General features: G+C 39.9%; 1 protein-coding gene across 1 annotated transcript in view; it reads left to right on the top strand.

Annotated features, from left to right (window-relative positions):
* PLPPR4 (phospholipid phosphatase related 4) overlaps window positions 1-15148 on the top strand; it is a 35883-nt gene extending 20735 nt beyond the window's left edge. Inside the window, exons 4-7 of the mRNA XM_052801823.1 lie at window positions 880-1075; window positions 6755-6812; window positions 8105-8278; window positions 10298-15148. Coding sequence (XP_052657783.1) covers window positions 880-1075; window positions 6755-6812; window positions 8105-8278; window positions 10298-11635 — 1766 coding nt within the window. The 3' untranslated portion in view covers window positions 11636-15148. The remainder of the gene's footprint in view (window positions 1-879; window positions 1076-6754; window positions 6813-8104; window positions 8279-10297) is intronic.
* Window positions 15149-22696: the final 7548 nt, after the last annotated feature.

The following is a 22696-nucleotide window of genomic DNA, read 5'->3' as shown; positions in this document are numbered from 1 at the left end:
TAAAGATAGCCCATGCTCTCCACTTCTTCTCCTGTACGGCATCCCATTCCAACGCCAAAAAAGACAAGCTCAAAGATGCATAGATTTAATTCCTGATTCATACTCTGAATTTGCAGTTTCTTTCATATTTTAATGACCTTAGCATTCTTTCAATGTTAAGGTGAAAAATAAATTTATATGAATACAAGTAGGGAATTAGAGGTAAATTTTTAGGGGAAAAGCAGTTGAAAATGCTCAGTAAAACAGCTGCATTTACTTCAACTGCCTTGTGAATTTGGCATTGTTAACCAGATGGAAACATTGATCAACTACCAAAAAGACTTAAATATTTGTGCTCATGGCAAGGACTTGGTACTCAAGAAATATCAGAGATGTGAAGGTAGCCAAAGTTATTGCCAGCTGATGAGTCCCTGGTGGTAGAAAGAGAACAGGTCCTCAGAGCAGCGATCTAATGGGCAGCTGTCCATGTTATTAAAAGCCTGTATCCCAGTGGGCAAGTCCAAGGACTGGATAAGCACATACGCTCTCCTCAAAGAGTTGGCTGTCCTTTAGTCAGTTCAGAAAACTCCTTTCCAAATTGAAGCAGCTCCAGCGTAGTTCACTTTTATGAAAAGATGTTGGAGGACATCAAGCCATCAAAATGAAATGTTAAGTATCAACAGGAAGAAAACAAGCATAAATAATCTTAATTTTTTACATTAAAGAATTCAACTTTGCAGTAAGTTTTCTTAAAAAAAAAAGCATCTTATTCTTCAGTTAAATGCTCTCAAGGCCAATGACACAAGCGACCAGAATTCCATTGAATGTATTTTGTCACAATGAATTAATCTAACTTATGCATATAATAAAGTTAACAAGCACTACTGATTTCTTTCCTAGGTGTTCATGTGTTTGGTCTTTGTTCTACTGCTCTCGTTACTGATATTATACAACTATCAACAGGATATCAGGCACCATATTTCCTGACTGTTTGCAAGCCTAACTATACATCCTTAAATGTATCCTGCTCAGAGAATTCATATGTTGTGGAAGATATTTGCTCAGGAGCTGATCTCAATATTATCAATGCTGGAAGGTTGGTTCTATCCTTCATTGTGTACATTCTTAAGTATTCATTTTATATTTTCTGTCCCAGTTTCAAGATTTTTTTCCTAGATAAAAGTCTGAATGATTTTTTCAGTTTTTTATAACACAGGTGAGAGCAAAAGTGCCTTTTTAGTGATGTTCAGTTTTCTGTAGAAAGATACTGTCATGACCCAGACTGGACAGACCAGGGAGTCGTGTTTAATTTGAAATTCCTTTGGGCTAAATTAAGGTGAAACGACACCAAACAATCAGTTAAAGATTTTATTCATGACAGAAGCAAACTGAACTGGGGAGGCGTGATAGTAGGTGGCAGGGTTTCTCACAACAGGAATTGGCATAGGACTACTTCTGTAAACTGTATAACCCAGGGTAACCATATACATCAGTTCAGGGAATAAGGAGATCCCTCCCATTGAGTCACGAGGTTCAGAGCAGACCCCCTTGCTTTCTAGACTCCTCCTCAGAGAAGGGCCCAGGGGCGGCTGGATCCACTCTTAGTCCCAGACTTGGTCAACCGTTTTATGTCTTAAAGGGATGAGGTGTAGGGATTGTGGAAACGGAAAAGGAAAGAGAGAAGAAGACAGAGAGAGAAAAAGGAAGAGAGAGAGATTTCACTGGTCCTGGGTCCAGCGTTGGTTCAGTCAGCTGAGGGGTCCAGTTCTGGTGGGCTTGCGCACCTGGGGCTTCAGTTTGTGTCCTTTTATCATCCTTGCCCCTCCTTCAGGCAGGCACACGAACTCAGCAGGCTAATGAGTAGTTTGTGAGCCTTTGGGTTTGGGGGTCGTTTGGGGAGTAACTTCTCCTTCCCTGCAGACGTGGCCATTGTTTGATCTTTGTATCAGAACAGCGAGCTGTGCACCCTCCAGCATGCCCTCCCCCTCCTGTTGCTGATGTCTGAGCTGATGGGCTTTTCACCTTGGTTCCTTGCTGTGCAGGGTTTGTCTTTAAGCAGAACTTGCCCCACCACAATGTTTGAGACATTAACTCTTTCAGTCTCTCACAGATATTAAGCCGACAGTGGGCTTTGGAAGACTTTGTCAGATTCCGAAGCGCAGTTGTTAGTAGCTAGTTATTTTCAATTTCCTATACAATTACTAATATGTATAGCTTCTACTTCTTTTCCCAGTGGGACCTGGGTAAGTTCCCCGTAACAGGCAGGGGAAGAAGTCACCCAAGTACTTTATCTGAGACCTCTGACTAACATACATTACTGTTCTGGCATTTTGGTCTTAGTTTGTGAGGCTTGGTTTGGGGATTTGTGGGAGGATTTTATTTGTTTTCTATTTCTCTAGTTGATTAAATTTTTTACATTGACAGCACTGAAAAAATCCCTTTATTAGGGGAAAGGCCACAACAGTGCAAATCTCTGTGTTCCCAAACACATGCCTTTTCTTTCATGGTGTTTCTAACTGGTGGTTTATCCTCCCTGATGATTTAGTCTTTAGCTTCCCTACTTAGCCAGGAGAGAAATTAATATTGTTTATAAAAGCAGGTTTTGGACATGCATATCAGTTGAGATAAAAACCAGACTATATATCTTACTTTAAACAAGCTTGATGTGATAAAATAGTGATAGTTCAATTACTGATGACAGGTCATAGATTTAAACATGGAATCTGAAGGTATAAGTCAATAAGATGTACTGTTCAAATACATCTGCTACTCGTTTAGTTCAAGGGCTTCATTAGTATGAAGTGACCTAAATATAAGCACTACACTAGTGAGAAATTGTGAAGCTCTTCACTGACTACAATAGTAGTCTTCCATATCTTTTCCACACCAGGTTAACCTTTATTGCCTGTTAGTCATTGAATATTTGAATGTTTTGCAGTCCTTCAAAATTTTGGTGCTTTTTTAAAATCTCCTGCTCTCCAAAAAAGTTACAGCAAAATTATAGAATGCTTGAAATGACTACAATTTCTGTCTCTGACTCAGCTGCATAATTTCTCTGTGTACCTGTTTAGCAGACATGAAACTGTGTTACTTCTGTCACATCCACTTCACTAAAGCTTTGCACTCCTTTCTTGTTCTGTATACAGCCCCAGATGCTAGCTTCTGTTTTAACTTTATGCCTCATGGCATTACATTTTTGTCACATGGATATTATTAAAATGTTCTGTCTATGTATTAAGGCACTTCTCCCCCAGTTTGTTTGCTTTCCATTTATTTCAATGGTCGACACACTTGGGAATCATGAAATCACTCACTTTGTAACCATCTTCCAGCAAATGTCATAATCTGTCCCCTTTCACTGGGACAAACCAATTTCACTGATGTTTAAAGACCCTCAATTATTTGATGTATTTGGTCTTAAATATGTCTAGTGGGCTAAGACTCATAATTAGCATTGATTAATTTGCCGTATCTTTTCAATTTATATATGTGGGCATGATCCAGAGCTGGAATGAAGGATTGTAGCTCTATTTGGCCCAAATAATTTGGTGACAATAATTTTGGTGAAAGGCGTAACCAGAATTACTACACCAGCCTTCGCCTCCCTGTCTCTTTTCCCATAACCATTTGCTGTTACTGGGATACTGCCACTGAAGCCTGACGTTTGCAAGCAGTGTGTTGCACCTACATGGTGTCCCAGGGAAATCAGTGTAGCTTTACACATGAGCAGGCAGAAAAATATTCATGATTACATCTCATTCATTTCATTATCATCTCAAATATGATGCCTACTGCTCTGAATTGACTGCCTGTAGCCATTCCAAAAACGCTGATCACTCCTAAGTTTAAATATCATCACTTCCAAAAACCAGTGAAATTAGTTGTAACATATTAAGACTAACCAATCAGGTTTTGTGTGTGTCTGTTTCTTTAGGTAGATGATCATATATTGATATCTCAAATTGATTCCCATCATAGAGGATACATTTGGTGATCTATAATATTCTGGCACCACCCTCAGTTTCTCCTTAATTCAATTTTACTGCATTTTTCCTTTATTAAACTGTTGCTTTCTTATGCCTGTCTCAACTTCACCAAAGTGATCAGCACTTGCTACTGGTTCAATACTTCCTTCAGTCATCTACTATAGGAGTTATGGTATAACTTCTCCAGCCCAGGAGGTTAATTTGAGTTCAATAATTTCAGCTTGTAAAAGACTTGTTCTTCTGGGATTGCTAATGGCCTTCATTTTTTATTTGTACTTCCCAGAAACTTCGGTTCCAGAAATTTGCCTCTAGACTCCTCTATGAAAAGTATAGAGAAGAACACACATAATTATCCAGCTGATTAGATGAAGTAATTTTGTGCAACATCCCCAAATATCCAGTGGTTTCCTTTGTCCATCTTTTTGTCTATTTATCCTCAAAGAGCCTTTTCAGTAATTTCTGTTCAGATCTCCAGTGAGTTCTCTATCCTCTGTAATTTCTGATGTTCTGACTCAGTATGACTCTCTCTCTCAGCATGACTCTTTCTCATCGTTATTCCCCCTTACACATCCTCATGCACGAGCATTTAGAATGATACACCGTCATCTGAGTTCAGGACAAGTTTTCTTTGAGACCTTTGTTCACCTTTTCAATACAGAGCCATACAAAAAGGCTATATATTTTTAGCTTGAATTAATTTAATTTTAGATTAGAAGATAACAAATAGAGGAACAAAAGCAGTGTCACCATTAGAGAGTACACAGAGTGCATGTAGTCTGTAACATGCTGTGCTTGCCCTGAAAGCATATGAACAGAAAAAAGAATAAAGAGAAAATTGACTGTAGCATAGTGACACACCTTATATACTATAAAAATGCCATCAAATTAAGGTTAAGTTCTGAGTTGTACTTAAGTTCATAGAATCAAATCTACACATTAGCTCCACAGAGACCGTAAGTAGATTTATGCTTCCACTAAAAGCTGCACAGAGTAAAGGAGCTGATTAGCCAATATAAACATTTACTTTTTTTTCATGTCTTCATCCTCCTGTCCTCAACCCTGAACTTGTTCCCCACAGATACTCTTTGTGAAAGGTTTGTTTGGGGTGGCAGGGGGGAAGGAGGAAAAAAAGAATAATAATAATAATTTAGGTCTGTCTTTACAAATGAAAAAGGAATCATGCTGATTTCATTGTGGCCAGTCATGAACCTGCTGGAGCCATGGGCTCAAATTCAGGTCAGCAGTGTGGCATTCACACTGAACTACATGACACATTTAATTGCCAATGAATTATTTAGAGCAGACAAGGCAAACTGCATAGGAAAGAAATTTAGAAAGAATTTAGACTCTGCTGCTTTGCAGAAAAACGTCTTTGTCTAAAGGTAAAGGACTATGTTTCAGTCTTTGCTATTTTAAACTAGCTAACTCAGGTGCTGCTAGGAAAATGGCTATACTTGGAGCCCAGTTACGGCAGCAAGACCCATCTGCGAAGCTGAATGATTGTTCAAGTTTTTATCCCAAGCTGAGGTTTCTCAGGTGAAAGTGGCTGCAAGATAGACATACCCTTCTTCACCAAGACAGCCAGCACATTACATGTCCATGCCATTTTAAGGAGATAAATGTTCAGATATAAACTGTTACACATCTTCACTGCATCTTACTCGCTCTTAGAGCTCAGAGGTCATCAAAGTTTTTTAGGGCTTCTACAAGCTATGAACTAGATGTCCGCCATAGAAGAGGTGTTACTGAATCCAGCCCCAGCTAAGTTTTCCCCTCTACTGTGTAAAAATCTCTCCTTCATGTTCCCATCACTTTTTTTTGTTGCTTTAGAGGACTGAAATGGGTCTATAAGAAGAATAACGTTAAAATGTTAGAGGGCCTCGTGATGGTTCTGTGTAGCTGCAACTTACACACCACCTCCTTTTCTTGGTCAGAGAAGTAGAAGCTAAGCTGTCACTTTTAATTTTCATATATGTAGTTTCTGACTCAAGAGCCAGTCCACATCATTCAAGTCCCCAGGTTTTGAATGGGAGCAGAAGGCCCTCAGCAATTTCAAGAATAGACCTGATATTCCCTACTGCCTCACACAGTTTGGACATATTTTCATTTACCCTCTTATTCTGGAAGGGGCCCGGTAACTCTTAAAATGCCCTCTCCATGTTCTTGTGCTCCATTCACTCCTATCATGTAATAAAGTGCTGAAATTTAAAAAATAAACCTGAAGACATAGCAAATAAAGATGGAGTTTGCCTCTCTGAGAAGAATGTCACCCTGTCATCCCCCCATTATTAGAGCAACAAAGCAGGGGCACAAACATGATTAATTCAGTTGCTGAAGTTAGGGCCTGATTATCGAAGTGTATGAGTCCTTACTTTGAAAAGAGTCCAAGTGAAGTCAGTGAGAATAATCATAAGATCAAGGTTCATGCATTAAATAAGTTGTATAATTAGGTAGTTACTGAAAAGTTATTATGGAAATTTATTTATCGAAATAAATTCATAGATATTTCTCTCAATCAAGCATTGTCTTTAGCTCATTCCTACTGTTCTCTTAGTACACAAAAAGAATTTCATGCTAAATATTTACGTCAAAACAGAGAATTTCATTAACATTGGTCCTTTCTCCAGATTATAGAAAAGAAATTTAGAAATTAAATGTTTCTCATAGATCATATATTGCTTAGGAAGTGTAAGCTGAAAATGATTGTACCACCCAGTGTTTTTTTCAAGTGAACACTAGCACACTGTATTTGAACTGAGAAGCATAATTTGAGTGTCCTTCCTTGGCAGAAAGTCATTCCCTTCTCAACATGCCACCCTGGCAGCCTTTGCAGCAGTGTACATTTCGGTGAGTAACCAACTCTGTTCATTTTCATTTATACAAGACAAAAGTCAGAAAGTCATTTGCTATATATTGTAAAGTGCTGTCTTGCCTGGATATCCTGGATAGATAAAAAGTTTTTATCCTCCCAGTTTGAAAGCAAAATAAAACTACTAACAGCTGAAATAAAACCAGCTCTATTAAGAATACAGAAAAGATTCAACTGCTTCACATCCTTTGTTAAGAAGCAACAAAAAGTGTAATGTTAAAGTATATTTGATGCCTCATATTATTCACATATAAAATGCAGTGCTTATCTGTCTTGCAGGGTGATATTTTAACTTACCATTCCAATTAACCTTTATATGTTCTGCATTTTCTTTATTGCCATCTTTACTTGACTCACTGCTTTTAAACTTCAGGCATTAAGGAACAAACATTTATGTGATGTAGTTTCATTTGACCTCCATAGAATTGCAGCATGGATGAACTGGCACAATCACTCCCAGAGGCCTCCAAGGCGCTACTGCAATGCAAGTGAATAAAAACCATCAGTAACTAGCAGGGAATTGTAGGACATGCTGCAGCTATCACAGCTGATTTTCCACATCTGACCAATGACATTTCTTCAGTGTGGGCTACACTGTTTGCATGAGTGACCACTCAAATTGAAGTTTAAATTAAAAAAAAAAAAAAAAGGAAAGAAAGTGATTCCATCACATGTGCTGTAAAAATCAGAGGAAAACAACAATAACCACCACTTAATCAAATTAGATAATGGAATTGTGCGTGTACTGGGAGCTTGCCACTATTTATTCTGCCCAGGGAAAGGCCAAAATCTGGAATAATACTGATGAACCACCTCCACTTAATTTTTGTGACCTCCCTGACATCATGGCCCCCAGTTGAGAAATGGCTCTCTAAAGCATCTGGTAGTAGCTTTTGTTAGAACAGGTTATTGCTTTCATCTGGCATGACATCTGGCTTCTGTATTTCAGAAGCGGTGGCTCCTTAGTCACATTTACAGAACATTTAGGTTCTGACTGTGAACAGTATTTAGGCATAAAATCCTTATCCTAATTGATGTCAATAAGCAACACTGCCTATTTCTGGAAATCCATTCCTTGTGATTTCAGATCTTCCTACAGTAAGTGAGCAAATTTTAACAGGGCTGTAAAATAAAATCAAAGTTATCATTTGCAATATTACTGTGTAATAGTGATCTATGTGTGAAAGAAACATTGAATACGAGAAATTAATATCCTCTTAGGTAAATTTAAGTTTCTTCAACTGCTTCTTCATTTCTTTCTTTTTTCAAGATGTACTTCAATTCTACGTTAACAGACTCCTCAAAACTTCTGAAACCACTCTTGGTCTTTGCTTTTATCATCTGTGGAATTATATGTGGTCTGACTCGTATCACCCAGTATAAGAATCATCCAGTTGATGTTTACTGTGGCTTTCTCATAGGAGGAGGAATTGCTCTCTATTTGGTAAATATAATACTCATGTAGTTAAGTTTTAGCAAATAAAACTGATAGGGCTGTAATAAGAGTACTGGTATTTTTTACGAAAACTTTTCATCACGGTCATATGCCATAATTAAAAATATAGTCAAAATGTGTTGAAGATGATGACGTTAGGGGTAATCGCTTTAAAAATAAACAGGAAAAAGCCAATATGTATTTCAATTTAAAGTGCCATAACAGTGCATAAAGTGGTATATAATGATCTGGCATTGTATACAGAAACAGCTCTGACATTATGTGCTTCATTAAATACTTAAAGATACTCATCTTTTCTATTCCACATTTACAAGCATAACACAAGAAAAATATTGGATTAATTGGTATTTGTTGCCAGCCTGAGTTTATATTGCCAATGTTAGCTTTATGATCTCAAAAAAATGGTTGAATTAATATGCAGCAACTCAGCTGAGTAAATTGCTGAACCTACAAGAAATCAAAGGCAATATTACACCCTTATGATGTTTTGGAACTCTTCAGGAAATTATGCAGGGGAAATAGGATGCCCAAGCCAGGTTATTCCTATGCTTTTCCTCTGTACTTGGTTGAAACAGGTGGAGCACCTTGGAAGGTGTCCTGTAAGGGAGTAGTAGGATAGGCCTGTTTGTGTCTGTCAGTAGGAACCTCATCCAGCATTTGCTTTTGCTTGCTGCTCTCAGTATGCCTCCAACATGACTGCTGCTGCCCTAGCTGTTCAGCACAGTGTCAACCCAGGTGCCTGTGAGCAGTCAGGAACTCCTATTGACAACATTTTTGCTCCAATGTGGGCAGGTGTACAGAAGAGTCTTAACAGCCAGTGGGATGTTTCTGACCCCCAAGAAGTCAATGATGAATTTTAGTATAATACTAAAATAAGGTCATATCCTATCCCCCTTTTTTCTGTGATAAGATAATCTAAGGTACATGCAAAGAGTCTACAAAGGTGACTGGGGGGGAAATGGCTTTCACAGTGGCAGAAGAAAAAGCAACCAGGGTAGATAATAGAAACCCCATGAGCTACTAAAGTCAGTTTCTATGATTGCACTGTGAGCAGAAAGGCACTCTGTTGAGAATATTATTTCAAATGATTAAGCTGTTGTAGACTCTCATAAATGGAGCCGTTGTTGCCATGTTTGAAATCCACAAACAAGTATGCTCTTTGTTAGGTCTTCTCCATATACTGTTGCATGACCACATACATCAGAGAGTACATTGTCCTGGATATCCCGTAGTCAAGTAAATCTGCCCTGAAAACTACATGCCAATAAGAGGAAGGGGAGGGGAAATCATGTGAAACTACAAATAACTCTGAAAGGAGTGTAAAGAACAAGTAACCTAAGTGAAGTCAGGCATTTGACCCTTTCATGGAATATTCTCTCTCAGTAGAGTCTTTTTAAAATGACAGCATTTTATAGTGAGTGCTGAATAAAAAGATGTTGTATGACTAAAACTTGATACAGTTCTGCACAGCTTGGAAAGCAATGGATTTAAAGTTGATACATTGTTCTATCATGTAGATATTGTATTACACGGTTATTATGCAGTAGAAAGGGCAGAATCACAGAGCAGAGAACAACCCAAGCTGTATCAAGATTCAGTAAATCAGAGCAGACAGTAGTGTAGCTGTACAACAGCTTTGCCTAGAAGACTGCAAACATTTACTTTGTTATTTACATAACAAAACGTTCTTTCTTCAGCTGTATCGCTTTATAAAATGAAGAAAACTGAAGGAGGCTAAATCTTTTCCTCAACTATCTATTGCCACGAACTATGTGCCCTAGTTGTTCTACTGAGCCTACTGCATACATGTCTAGATGTACCAGACTGAGGACAGAATTTGGAGTAAGGATATACTGGTGAGGAAAGGAAAGTGAGCATACCTTGTCAGTTAAGCTGGACTAATTCTATCACTCAGTATTTATTTAAAGGCAGAAGAATATAATTAAAATACCTTAAAATGTCTCTTTTTTCCATAACTGATTGCTGATGCTTCTGTTCAAATATCAGGGCCTGTATGCTGTGGGGAATTTCTTACCAAGTGACGAGAATGTGTTTCACCCAAATTTTCACAGAGAACCTCTAAGGTCTTTGACAGACCTCAGTCAAGATGCTAACAGAATCCTGCCAGGCAAAAATGGTAGCAGCAGTGATGGCATTGTCTCTCACCGTACAGAAAGTATCCTGAATAGAAACCACAGAGATTCAGGGTCTCTAACCAATATCAAGAGAGCAAATGCTGATGTAGAAATAATAACACCACGAAGCCCAATGGGAAAGGAAAATATGGTTACTTTCAGCAACACTTTGCCAAGAGTCAACACGCCATCCTTGGAAGATCCAGCAAGACGAAATGCAACAATACATGCCTCAATGGATTCTGCCCGTTCCAAACAGCTGCTTTCCCAGTGGAAGAACAAGAATGAAAGTCGAAAGTTGTCACTGCAAGTAATAGAGACTGAATCTGGCCAGTCACCACCAAGGGCTATTGAAATGAGGTCAAGCTCAGAACCCTCCAGAGTGGGTGTAAATGGTGATCATCATGGCCCAACTAGCCAATATCTGAAAATTCAACCTGGCAGTGTACCAGGTTGTAACAACTCAGGTCTTTCTGGAGGGCCAAGGGTCTCTATTCAGTCACGTCCTGGCTCATCCCAGCTAGTACATATTCCTGAAGAGACTCAGGAGAATGTGAACACATCGCCCAAAAGTAGTTCAGCTAGAGCTAAATGGCTGAAAGCTGCTGAGAAGAGTGTTGCATGTAGAAGCAATAGCCAGCCAAGAATCATGCAAGTAATAGCCATGTCTAAGCAGCAAGGAGTGCTTCAGGGCAGTCCAAAGAGTTCAGAGGGAAGCACAGTCACCTGTACAGGAGCCATCAGATATAAAACCTTGACAGACCATGAGCCAAGTAGCATTGTCAGAGTTGAGGCCCATCCAGAAAATAACAGACCTGTAATTCAGATGCCATCAGAAGGTGAAGGAAGTGGGTCATGGAAATGGAAAGGTCCTGAAAAAGTCACCCTTCGTCAGACATATGAGCTAAATGATCTTAACAGGGACTCTGAGAGCTGTGACTCCTTAAAAGACAGTTATGGTTCAGGTGACAGGAAAAGGAGCAACATAGACAACAGTGAGCATCACCATCATGGAATCACTACGATAAGAGTCACGCCAGTGGAGGGAAGTGAGATTGGCTCAGAGACTCTGTCCATTTCTTCTAGCCGGGACTCAACACTTCGAAGAAAAGGTAACATCATTTTAATCCCTGAGAGAGGGAGCAGTCCAGAGAACACCAGAAACATCTTCTATAAAGGCACATCCCCCACACGAGCATACAAGGACTGAGAGGAGACATATCAGCTGGTCCGTACCACCACAAAGTAAACACATCTTGACACAGGTTCTGCTCTCTTTGTTTTGAGCTGATACTTAGCTTTGATGTGCCAAATTATTGACCAGCAGCCCAAATGTTGTTGAACACTGCTGATGTGCAATGTGCATGAGCCTGTGGAAAGCATGTGGTGGGGGGAAAAGCACAATGCCAGAACCTAACTAATGTGAAACATTTTCATGCAACTTGTTTCTTCAGACTCAAAACATTTATCTGAGGGTGATGATGTCAATCAAAACAATGGTCTTGAACACAGACACTTTATTTCCTGAATGTGCCAACTTTTTTATTTATATTTGTGTCCGAAATCGACTGAATTTTTCACAGCAAAGGCTGTATCAGTGGTATATATTCACCTTTGCAGAATTTGCACCAAATCTTTACTACAGGATGGTGCTGATGATAAATTTACATGTTTTGAAAAATTGCATAATTATTAGATTCTACAAACACATGACATATTGATGTGCAGTTACTTTAAAAGTAATATTGCTAATACTATGATGATGCTGGCTGCATTCATTTAGCGTAGAAAATATTTACAGCTTTGTTATAGTGGATCTGTCACATTCAAAGATTGCAAAGGTTTTGTGTAGTTCTTTAAGATGTCTACTGCAACAAAAAATGTGTGGGTGCCATTCCATTAGAATGGAATAACTATCTATTTTGAATAGTTTTGCTGCTACTGCTCAACTTTTGTTTAAGAACAGGTGCTACTAATGAAGAGGCTGCTTCTTAGTGGGCTAACTTGTAGAATTGTTTTAAATTATGTTTTTTAAGGGGTCTTTTAAAGTACTACAAGTAATTCACATTTTACATTTTTAAACCTCGTATCCTGTCCTTCAGCAACCCTTCCATTTTTCTATTAGTTTTTAACCATATAATGCAGGACACCAATAACTGCATGATGTGCAAATGTGAAAGATGAGCCCTAAGTAAATAAAAATAAATGGCCACTTTCCTGACCGGCTTCCAAGGAGACAGTAATTAATATCATAGCTCACACTTAGAAGCAGTCATTCACCTCACTTGCTTAGTATGCCACAAGAACAATCACAAATTTCACCCCAATCACCATCATTTAGGGGATTTATGCTTCACTTTAAAAATGGAATGCCTCAGTATTGCAGAATCACTGAATGAGTGTTGCATTGTGCCACTACTACTGTTCACCTCCCTTGAGGCACCCTCCAGAGCCTTCTTAAGCATTATTTTTTTTTTTTTTTTCCACCACTGCCACTTAAGAATATGGAGGGTCTCTGCACCTGAGAGAACATGGATTATTTTAGTAAATTGAGCTTTGGATATAATGAAAGAACTTGCCTGCTAAAAATCTCCATTGCCAAAAATTGTTGAAAGGATAAGCTCTGAAAGGAATAAGCATAGCGTGTCCCGGGCATGCTAGAAGAAATGCCTCATTACAATTGGCTCTGACTTAAATAACTTAAACCATGAAGGAAGCCACAGGCAGTGTTCACCCAGTGCAGCTCCTCATTCTCTCCTACATTATTTCCACCTGAAAGAGAACTACAATCAGACACCCCCCAGCTCCCCTGCTAGGAGGGGGAGGGAATGGCTTAGCAGTCCCCTCACAGAATAAGTAGTAGCAGATCAGGTCTGTTCTCTGGCTTCTTGAGAGGAGTGTTTTGCTCTAAGTCCTCTTCTGATGTAGGGTATCAGAGAACCAGATACATACTACATAGTCAGAATCCGTCTACAGACCCTACCCCACAGAACTATGAGGAAAAGCCCACCCTACCCCAGCCAAGTAGGAAGTAGAAGAAAGAATCATCCCATCCCAAGAAGATAAATAGCACAACACACACAGACCAAAAAAACCCAAAACAAACCAAAACAAAAAACCCCAAGACAAAACCTCCACAACCCACAAAAAAGCCTCGAAACCAAAACAAAATCCCAAACCCACCCCCAATCCTAAGTAATTTCAGAAGTATGAGGATGGTGTTTGCTAATGCATATAGAAGAAGGGATTCAGAGCCAATAAAAAGCTTTATATACCTTCCCAGTTATACAGGTGCTCCAGGCTTAGCTGAGTGCTGTCAGCCAACCCTGTCAAGCAATGCTTCCCTCATGTGCCCGTCACCCAATGCTGTGGAAGAGTGTTGGTCCTTAGAGGAAATGACTGCACTTTTCCTGCTAGTAATAGAAGACAACCCCATCATACATTTGGTGATTGGGAGGAAGTATTCTGCAGGTTACATGTAAGAAGCTAACCAGTAGGGTTGCAGCATATTGTGTATGTTAAAGGCACAGTATGCTGAAGACACAGTTTAAGGCACATTAGCTGGGAAAAATAATCATAGATGCCAGGGGGAAAAAAAAAAAAAAAAAAAATAATTTTTTAGAAATATGTTCTCAGACTCTAGTATTTACAAGTCAGGATTTGTTTTTTTTCTTTTTAAAACGATGAATCTTTAGTCCTTGGTATTTAATATCAAATTTTGTACAAGATTCCTAGGAATTACAAACACTTGGATTGTCACAAACAAAACCCTTTGGATTTAGTTTAGTCTAGGTATGTGTTAAAGCAGGCGGGATTAGCTTTAAAGGAATGGGCAAGATACAATCACTGTTGGCCTATCAATGCAGGGAAATAAAATGCAATCATTTGTTAGTTTGTAAGTGCAGGGGAAAAGAACATAAGTAGATGAACCTGGAAATAATGGGAAATTGAAATGGAGAATAATGGCAATAGAGCAAAGATTAGAAAATGTTCCCTCTGGCAATTTAGCTGTATTGGAAACAGCAGGATTCCTGGTGGGAGTGTTTGTTCTTTATTCCTTGGTTTTAGTCAGATATATATTGGCATATGTGTTGCTTTTATTACTCTAAAACTTGCTGCACTATTTCAAGTGCAGTGTGATATTTTTCCTAAGGTTTCCTATTTCTTAACAAAAGATTTTAAAGCTCTTGTGTAATCATTGAAATTGTGTTCTTTACATAAATATTGATATATTCTTTTTTACTCAAAGTGCCAAAGGCTACTCTTTTTAATAATGGCTTATCAAATTATATTACATTAGAGAGCAGAAATGTAATAATATATACATTGGAACTCAGACCTCTGCATGTATATTTGATAAGGAGCCTTTTGTAAAAATTACTCTTTGTTTACATTCCACTGATACCTTAATTTAAAATTAATCAAATAAATTGACAGGTGACATCTTCTTAGCGTTCTCATTTTCTTACTTGCTAACAGGCACGAATTTCTTTGTTAGGCTGTGCTTTACTGAGAAAAGAAAATACTCAAAAATAAAATATGTTTTTAAATGAGAACTCTCTATATAAAGTATTGTGTTTAATAAAATGTTATGCAATGTTTTCAAATGGAAAAAAATTTGTAAATTGCTATAAATGTATTTTGTTAAATAAGTACAGATCAATGCTACTGTGTGAGTTTACTGTGCTAACATCATGAAAATAAAGATAAAATTCCTCATTGATGTTGTCATCTCTGTGGTGAAGCAAAGTCTCATTCCCCCAGAGATTATTTTTCAATATTACGTATCTCATGACACGTAAAGTGGTCATCAGTGGGAAACCTGAAAACCTTGCATAGTTGTAAGAAGTTATGAGGAACAGTGTCCAGACAAGTTTGTCTATCCAAAAAACACTTTACAAAAAAAGGAAGCAAGTGAATTGGGAGCTTTAGGCCATGTGAGGACACGTCTGCTAGATCATTCTGCAGGACCAGCTGCATTGCTAAGCCCCTAATACCTCTAAACCACCTTGCTAGTGTTGGGTAGAGCTGCCGGACACGGTGAGGCCCACCTTGGATTTGTGAACGAGAACAGGGCAGATGTCAGGAGCAAACCTGAGAGGAAGGGCTCTCTCCAGGGGAAGAATTGAGAATGCAGGAGTCATCAGCTGACATACACCCTTTGCTGGCAACAGTGAGAAACATAGACGTAGCAGCATGCTGTCAAAAACACTGTCTTATCTAGAAGCCGCACAACGTATGTAACAGCAAATGCAGTCTCCAAGCCTGTCCTGAAACACCCTGAAACAGGACAACAGCAGGGCCCTAAGTGCCTGGGATGGAAGACACTGCTGTAGCTAAGGCATGCATGGACATTGCCAATGGCATAATAAGGACCACAGGGACTAGCAGGGCCCCTGCAATACATGGCAGCAAAGCAAACGGACTCCAAGAAGCTTTCCCACGTGTGCCTGGGCCTTTGTGCAGGCTGCCACGTTGTAGCTGTGTGTCCTTCTAGCAGGTGACCTGCCTCGGCTGGGGTGGTGGAGGGACTGGGCAGCTGATGGCACTGCTGGCTCCAGCCAGGCACTGCACTGCTGAGTGGTACAACGTCATACATGTGCCACACTCCCAGTGAAGGCATGCTGGGGTTGACTGTTGTCACCCCATGCTGTGGTGCAGATCTGGGTCACTTGGCAATCTCTGTCCCAGGACTTTCATGACAATTTAAGACGGGGGCTCTTGGGCAAAAGAGAACTGGAAAACAGTATGTTGTCTCTCAGAGAAAGGGAAGTGTACATACAGTTATGATGCTGCTCCCTCTGTGGTGACTGAAAGAGCTCTCTGCTTGTGGCTGGGACTGGAGAATGTCCTGACCCCACTGCATGAGCAGGCAGTTTCAGGAGAGGCCTCTCCTTTGGCCAGGAGCAGATGCTGGTGTGGCAGCCCGCTACCTGCCCCAGCAGACAACTGCCTTGAATGAGGCTGTGTGAAGGGTGAGGGCTGGGGACCAAGGTTTTGGTGTCCCACCCTCTAGGACACGTATTGGTAACTTGGGAAAGCTACAGGCAGCCATGGCCAGGTATGGCTCAGAGAGACCTTGGGAAGGAGTGCAAGAGAGTAAAACAGGTGCTGCTAGGATATGACTGTGCTGAAAGTTGACATCTACTACAAATCTGATGACTTCTCCTCTGGGAATGGCCCCTTCCACGGACTACAAAGGGGCCTAGACAATTAGTTCAAACATTTTAAAAGGCACATTTTAAACATCTAAATTTAGGCTAAAAATGAAGTCCCCCTGTGAAGGATACCTTTGATGTAGAGGTTATATTATAAAACTCAGTCTAAGATGAGAAACTACCTCTACTGACAAACCTCATCTTATTCTCTTAGACTATTCTGGCTACAGCAACACTGTCACTAAATTAAGAGAGCTCACTGTGATCCAGATTGATGACTGTATCTAATCACGCAAAGGAGTTTTCAAAGGTATGAGTGATTAAACTGAAATTTAAATCTATTCTGTGCTGGATTTTAAAAGACCTTCAGAGGTCTTGATATAAGAAGCCACATAAGACAAGATTGTACCGTAATCAGGTTGCTATAGATTTATGAAGACCTTTTGTATGACAGATCAGTGCACAGCCAATTTGGCAACAACATTTTAAAGGCATTACAACCCTGGTTCATAAAATTGTGAATAAAATCTCTTCACAAACCTTATAGCACAGACTGTATCAAACATTGGAAAAAACTAACAAGTGTCTCCATACTGCACATTCAAAATGAAAGTAAGGGAACTCCAGCTGCACACATGTGCATACACATGCACACATAACACAAAGTTAATGTACTCAAGCCAGACTTTAGAAAGAGAAAGCTAAACAGATAATTTAAATCAAGGAACAAATTGTGGCAAGGCTACAAATACTCCCTCTAAAATTTGCCTGCTTTGCCTGCAGTAATCTCTTCAGGCATTCCAAATATACATAAAGACATCATTTGGTTATACCTCCCATGGAAGAAATCTGTTCCTCCAGTGGTTTGCCGTAAAGGATAATAGGAAACTTGCACATTCCATGGCTTTACCAGCATAGCCCTGATAAAAAACAAGAGATAAGATGAGAAATCATCCAGAACTCAAGCAAGTCTCCTCAGACCTAGAAAGTACCTCTTATGTTTGAGAGGAAAAAAAAAAGAGAAAAAAAAATTTTTTCTTTTTTTCTCCTCCCCTCCCCGCCCCCAGAAAAATCTCCCTACCTTCAAAGGCCAACTGTCATTCAGATTTTTCCAACTGTATTACTCTTCCAGTGATGCTCAGAGATAAATGAGAGTCATAGGGATTTGTGGATCTGTGAAGTCTCTGCAGCTACTAAATGATGCATAAGGGAAAGCTCTGCTCCCTCACCAAATCATTCAAAGGAGACTGGAGCATATCTGGGTGCAATGTGATCAACAGAATTTGATTCTTTCCCTATTTCTGTTCCTGCTTCAAACTGAGCTTGTTGATTACAATGTCTGTTCCTACAATGTACTAGGGCCAGAAAACTAGCTCTGCTAAGAGACTAACATCACACAATTGGGAGCAATAGCTTTGCTCATTTTTACCTGTAAAGTATATGACAATATAATCAACACTTTGTAAACAATAGCCATGTTTGAATTTTCCCTAAAACTAGCTATAATGTTTTTACAGTTAGTACAGCCTATGTTTATCAAAGTCTTCAGTATGCATCCTTTTGGTGTTCTTTCATACACATATTCATGTGATGTTCATTGTCTGAGCTACATAATTCGCACTGAGGGCTAGTTACCCTGGAACTTGTTTGCTTTAGACCAGAAGAGATGTGGATACTTAGCAGAGTGCCAGGTGTACATTTCTTTTAGCAGAGCATCACCAGGGGCTGAAAATCTGTTCCCAGGCCCAAAAGAAGTATTAGCTAAATCCTCTGCACAGTATCAGTTGCAGTCTCCTCTGGTACTTATCTTTCTGTATAGTCTGAGACAATTATCTTCACTCTTATCAGAGAGGAGAGTTTTCACAGAAGTGTTTCCAGCAGCCCCTATTTCACAACACTGAGAGTGCGCCAACCTGGCAGGGGAATAGTTGTAGGCTTTGGCCAATTCTAGGTTTTAGTTTTGCAAGAACTACCATGTGTCTGATGCCAAATTAATGCCTTGGTTTACTACCAGAGACAATGAGGTTTCCACCCTTTAATAATGAGCAGAAAAATGGAAGAGAAGCACGTGGTTTAAATGATCAGGACAGCTAAGACTTTATGTATCACGTTCTGCTTGGTAATACAAAACAAAAGTGCTGTGAGCTCTGTATGCCTAACAGATTGCAGACTGATCTAATCTGCTAAACCAAGGCAGACCATTGGAAGAGGTTTCTTAAAATGCTTTCATTTTTAAGGAGATTTATGAAAGAGTCCTCCTTTCACTAACCTTTTTTATGATGCAAGTAGAAGAATTCAGATACAAGTTAGCAAAAAAAAAAAAAAACCCTTACACAAGAAAAGAAAACGAGCCAGGAGGAAGTTCTAACAATGAGTCAGGAGAAAGTTTAAGGTGCTTTCCAAACTGTGAGATTAAGTAGCACTTAGCAAAGCACAAAATCATCATTTGTAAATTTGTACATGATGTTTATCAAGCAGAGTAGGCAGATGATTAGTACAATCAGTGCTTTCTTAATCCCTCTTCAATTATTCATCAAATAATTGAATACGGGGTCACTGTAAAACAATTAATTTCACAAAATGTGCCTAGTTTACAAAGCCCCCCCAAGCTCTTGTCATTGGGAGGGGGCAGGGAAGAAAGCAAAGGGATTGATGACAGTATGTTTTAATCTGTGAAGTGATACAAAAGCTACATGAATACTTTATGAGATTCAAGATTAAAAATTTGGAAAATTACAAGGAAGACGAATAGCTAATTCAACACTGGACATGGAACTAACACAACTAAAATACTTCAGAACTTGTGAGAGGAGGATATTGCCAGGTCAAGCTCACAGAGTGGATTTTTAGCAAGGATGGTGAGTTGGGCAGTAGCAGTTGTGTGCCACTAAGCAGTGTTAGACTGTATAAATGGTCTGTTGTTATAAAGAAAAAACCTGTAGAGAGACATGGCAAGAGATCTGCTGCCATAGAAACAAACATAGCTGCTAGATACACCGCATCATTGCTACACTAAGGACAAACCATGGATCAGCAGTATACCATAAACTGCATCTAACTTGCTTTGTTCAATAAGAATTTAAAATCTGAAACAGATACATGATGATCAATTATTATATATAACACAACATAGCTGCACAGACTTGGCATACTTTCTCACAGGACTTAATAACTAGTGGAAAACTGGAGATTAAAAACTCTAAAAAATTAAATATTATTCAGAAGCTTTAATCTTTGCATCCTCAGAAAAATTAAGAAAAAACCTCTAGTGCCTGATCCTTCATTTCTTATCCAGGCAATACCCCTATAGCAGTTTCGGGGTGCTTTACCTGTGCAGTTTTTGTACCTATTTCCCACAGAATGAAGTTCAAATTCCATATTTCTAATGCAAGACCATCTCTCCTATTCCAATTGATGGTACTTTCTTGTACATAAGGAATCCAGCTGCCAGAATCGTACACTACAACACTGCACATCTCATCTTCTGTTATAGCCAGTCTTGCACCAGTCTTGTAAACACTTACCAGCCTAAAGTGCAACTGCTTTATGTGGAATAAATAAACTCTTTGAACAAATAAAAATAAGCCACTGTCTAAATCACTGCAGAAACTGGACTTTAAAGTTTACTTTTAGAAAAAATTATAATGACAACGCTTCAAGGCTGAAACGTTATTTCTGTGTAGTCAGTATCTCATTGTTCTTAATACTATAGTGAAGTGCAAATGTGTTTCTGTTTTAAAATTATGGCACCATGCAGCATTAGATTATCCAGAGAGAGTTAACATTGATACATAGCTGATATGTTGCATTCTGAGGCCACCTGATTCTCACTTCCTTAAAAGGATTTGACTACATGAAACAAATTAGTAGTATAACTTACAGGGAGAGATGTAATATCTGTTATGTGTATTATATTTAGGGCACAAAGATGGCATTTGGTAGATGTTATAATCTCCTGCAACTGTATTAATCTTTACTGAGTGCTGCCTGTTCCTGGTAGAATTCTGATGATATCACTTAAATGGGAAAAAAATGATATGTTTGAAAACTATTCAGTTTTGCTTTCTTCTGTGAGACCAAAATAAGGTGTTCCATTTAAATGCACTCCTACATGGATTTCACTGCATAATGGTACCCAGTGGCAGCAGCTTACACAGTAATGCTGCTTTGTATTAAAAAGCATGAATTGACCTTATGTAAACTGCAGTAATTGTGTCCTGCATTAATGAAAAGATCTTTCATCTTTCCAGAACAGGAAATTCAATTGAATTAAGAAGCTATTAATCAAGAAGTTCAGATATTTGCAATGTTTACACAACTCTGGTACCAATACCATAGAACAACCTATGCAAGCAGAAGCCTCTGGATATGAATATCACACATATATCATGTTAAGCATAAAAGTGTTGAAAGTACTCTCAATCTATGTCTTTTTGAGAAGACATATACTTTCCAAATATGGAAGCAATACACATTTTTAGACATTTTGCTCAGCATCCATTTGATTCTGGTGACTCTTCACCTTGCTGAGAAAAGGACTGCCTTTTGGCTCAGAAGTGTTGGTTTCTGGGAACATACTATGCCACATCTCTGTTGACTACATTGTCTCTCCACTGAACACAAAGTTCAAATCTATGAGTCTTCTGCTCCTAACTGCCTGAAAGGAGTCTTAAGAAAGAAAACTCTTCCATTTGGGTTGGCCTCGTTTTTACTCCTTGAGAGTGCCTGGCATGTATCAGAGTAATGAGTGCTAATTAAGAAGGTGAGAGAAAAGGACAGAAGGTTTGTATATTGTACGCTGTTTCTTTTCAAACTGTCATCTACGTCACCTTAAAAAAAAAAAAAAAAAAAGATGAAGCGGCTCTTGGAACAGTGAAGACCCAGTTATAATGAACAAGATCTTTTAACTGTGTATTGGTTTTTTGTGGCAAGGTTTTGGTAGCGGGTGGGGTTACAGGGGTGGCTTCTGTAAGAAGCTGCTGGAAGCTTCCCCTGTGTTCGAGAGAGTCCATACCAGCCTGCTCTAAGACAGACCCGCCACCGGCCAAGGCCGAGCCAATCAGCGATAGTGGTAACGCCTCTGTGATAACATTTTTAAGAAGGAAAAAAGTTGGGGCGGCGGTATTTCGGCAGCCGGAGAGAGGAGTGAGAACATGTAAGAGAAACAACCCTGCGGACACCAAGGTCAGTGAAGAAGGAGGGGGAGGAGATGCTCCAGGCGCCGGGGCAGAGATTCCCCTGCAGCCTGTGGTGAAGACCATGGTGAGGCAGGCTGTCCCCCTGCAGTCCATGGAGGTCCACGGTGGAGCAGATATCCACCTGCAGCCCGTGGAGGACCCCACGCCGGAGCAGGTGGGTTCCCGAAGGAGGCTGTGACCCCGTGGGAACCCCGCGCTGGAGCAGGCTCCTGGCAGGACCTGCGGATCTGTGGAGAGAGGAGCCCACGGAGCAGGTTTTCTGGCAGGACTTGTGACCCCGTGGGGGGCCCACGCTGGAGCAGTCTGTGCCTGAAGGACTGCACACCGTGGAAAGGACCCATGCTGGAGCAGTTCGTGAAGAACTGCAGCCCGTGGGAAGGACCCACGTTGGAGAAGTTCGTGGAGGACTGTCTCCCGTGGGTGGGGCCCCACGCTGGAGCAGGGGAAGAGTGTGATGAGTCCTCCCCCTGAGGAGGATGAAGCGGCAGAAAATAACGTGTGATGAACTGACCGTAAACCCCATCCCCGTCCCCCTGTGCCGCTGGGGGGGTGGTAGAGAATCTGGGAGTGAAGTTGTGCCCGGGAAGAAGGGAGGGGTGGAGGGAAGGTGTTCTGAGATTTGGTTTTATTTCTCATTACCCTACTCCAGTTGATTTGTAATAAATCAAGTTAATTTTTCCCCAAACTGAGTCTGTTTTGCCCGTGACGGTAATTGGTGAGTGATCTCTCCTATCCTTATCTCGACCCACAAGCTCTTTGTTATATTTTCTCTCCCCTGTCCAGTTGAGAAGGAGGGGGAGTGATAGAACAGCTCTGGTGGGCACCTGGCATCAGCTGGGATAGAGTTAACTGTCTTCCTAGTAGCTGGTACAGTGCTATGTTTTGAGTTCAGAGCGAAGAATGTTGATAACACTG

The sequence above is a fragment of the Harpia harpyja genome, chromosome 11, assembly GCF_026419915.1.
Source record: "Harpia harpyja isolate bHarHar1 chromosome 11, bHarHar1 primary haplotype, whole genome shotgun sequence".
NCBI lineage: Eukaryota > Metazoa > Chordata > Aves > Accipitriformes > Accipitridae > Harpia > Harpia harpyja.
This window is presented reverse-complemented; position numbering and strand designations above follow the sequence as displayed.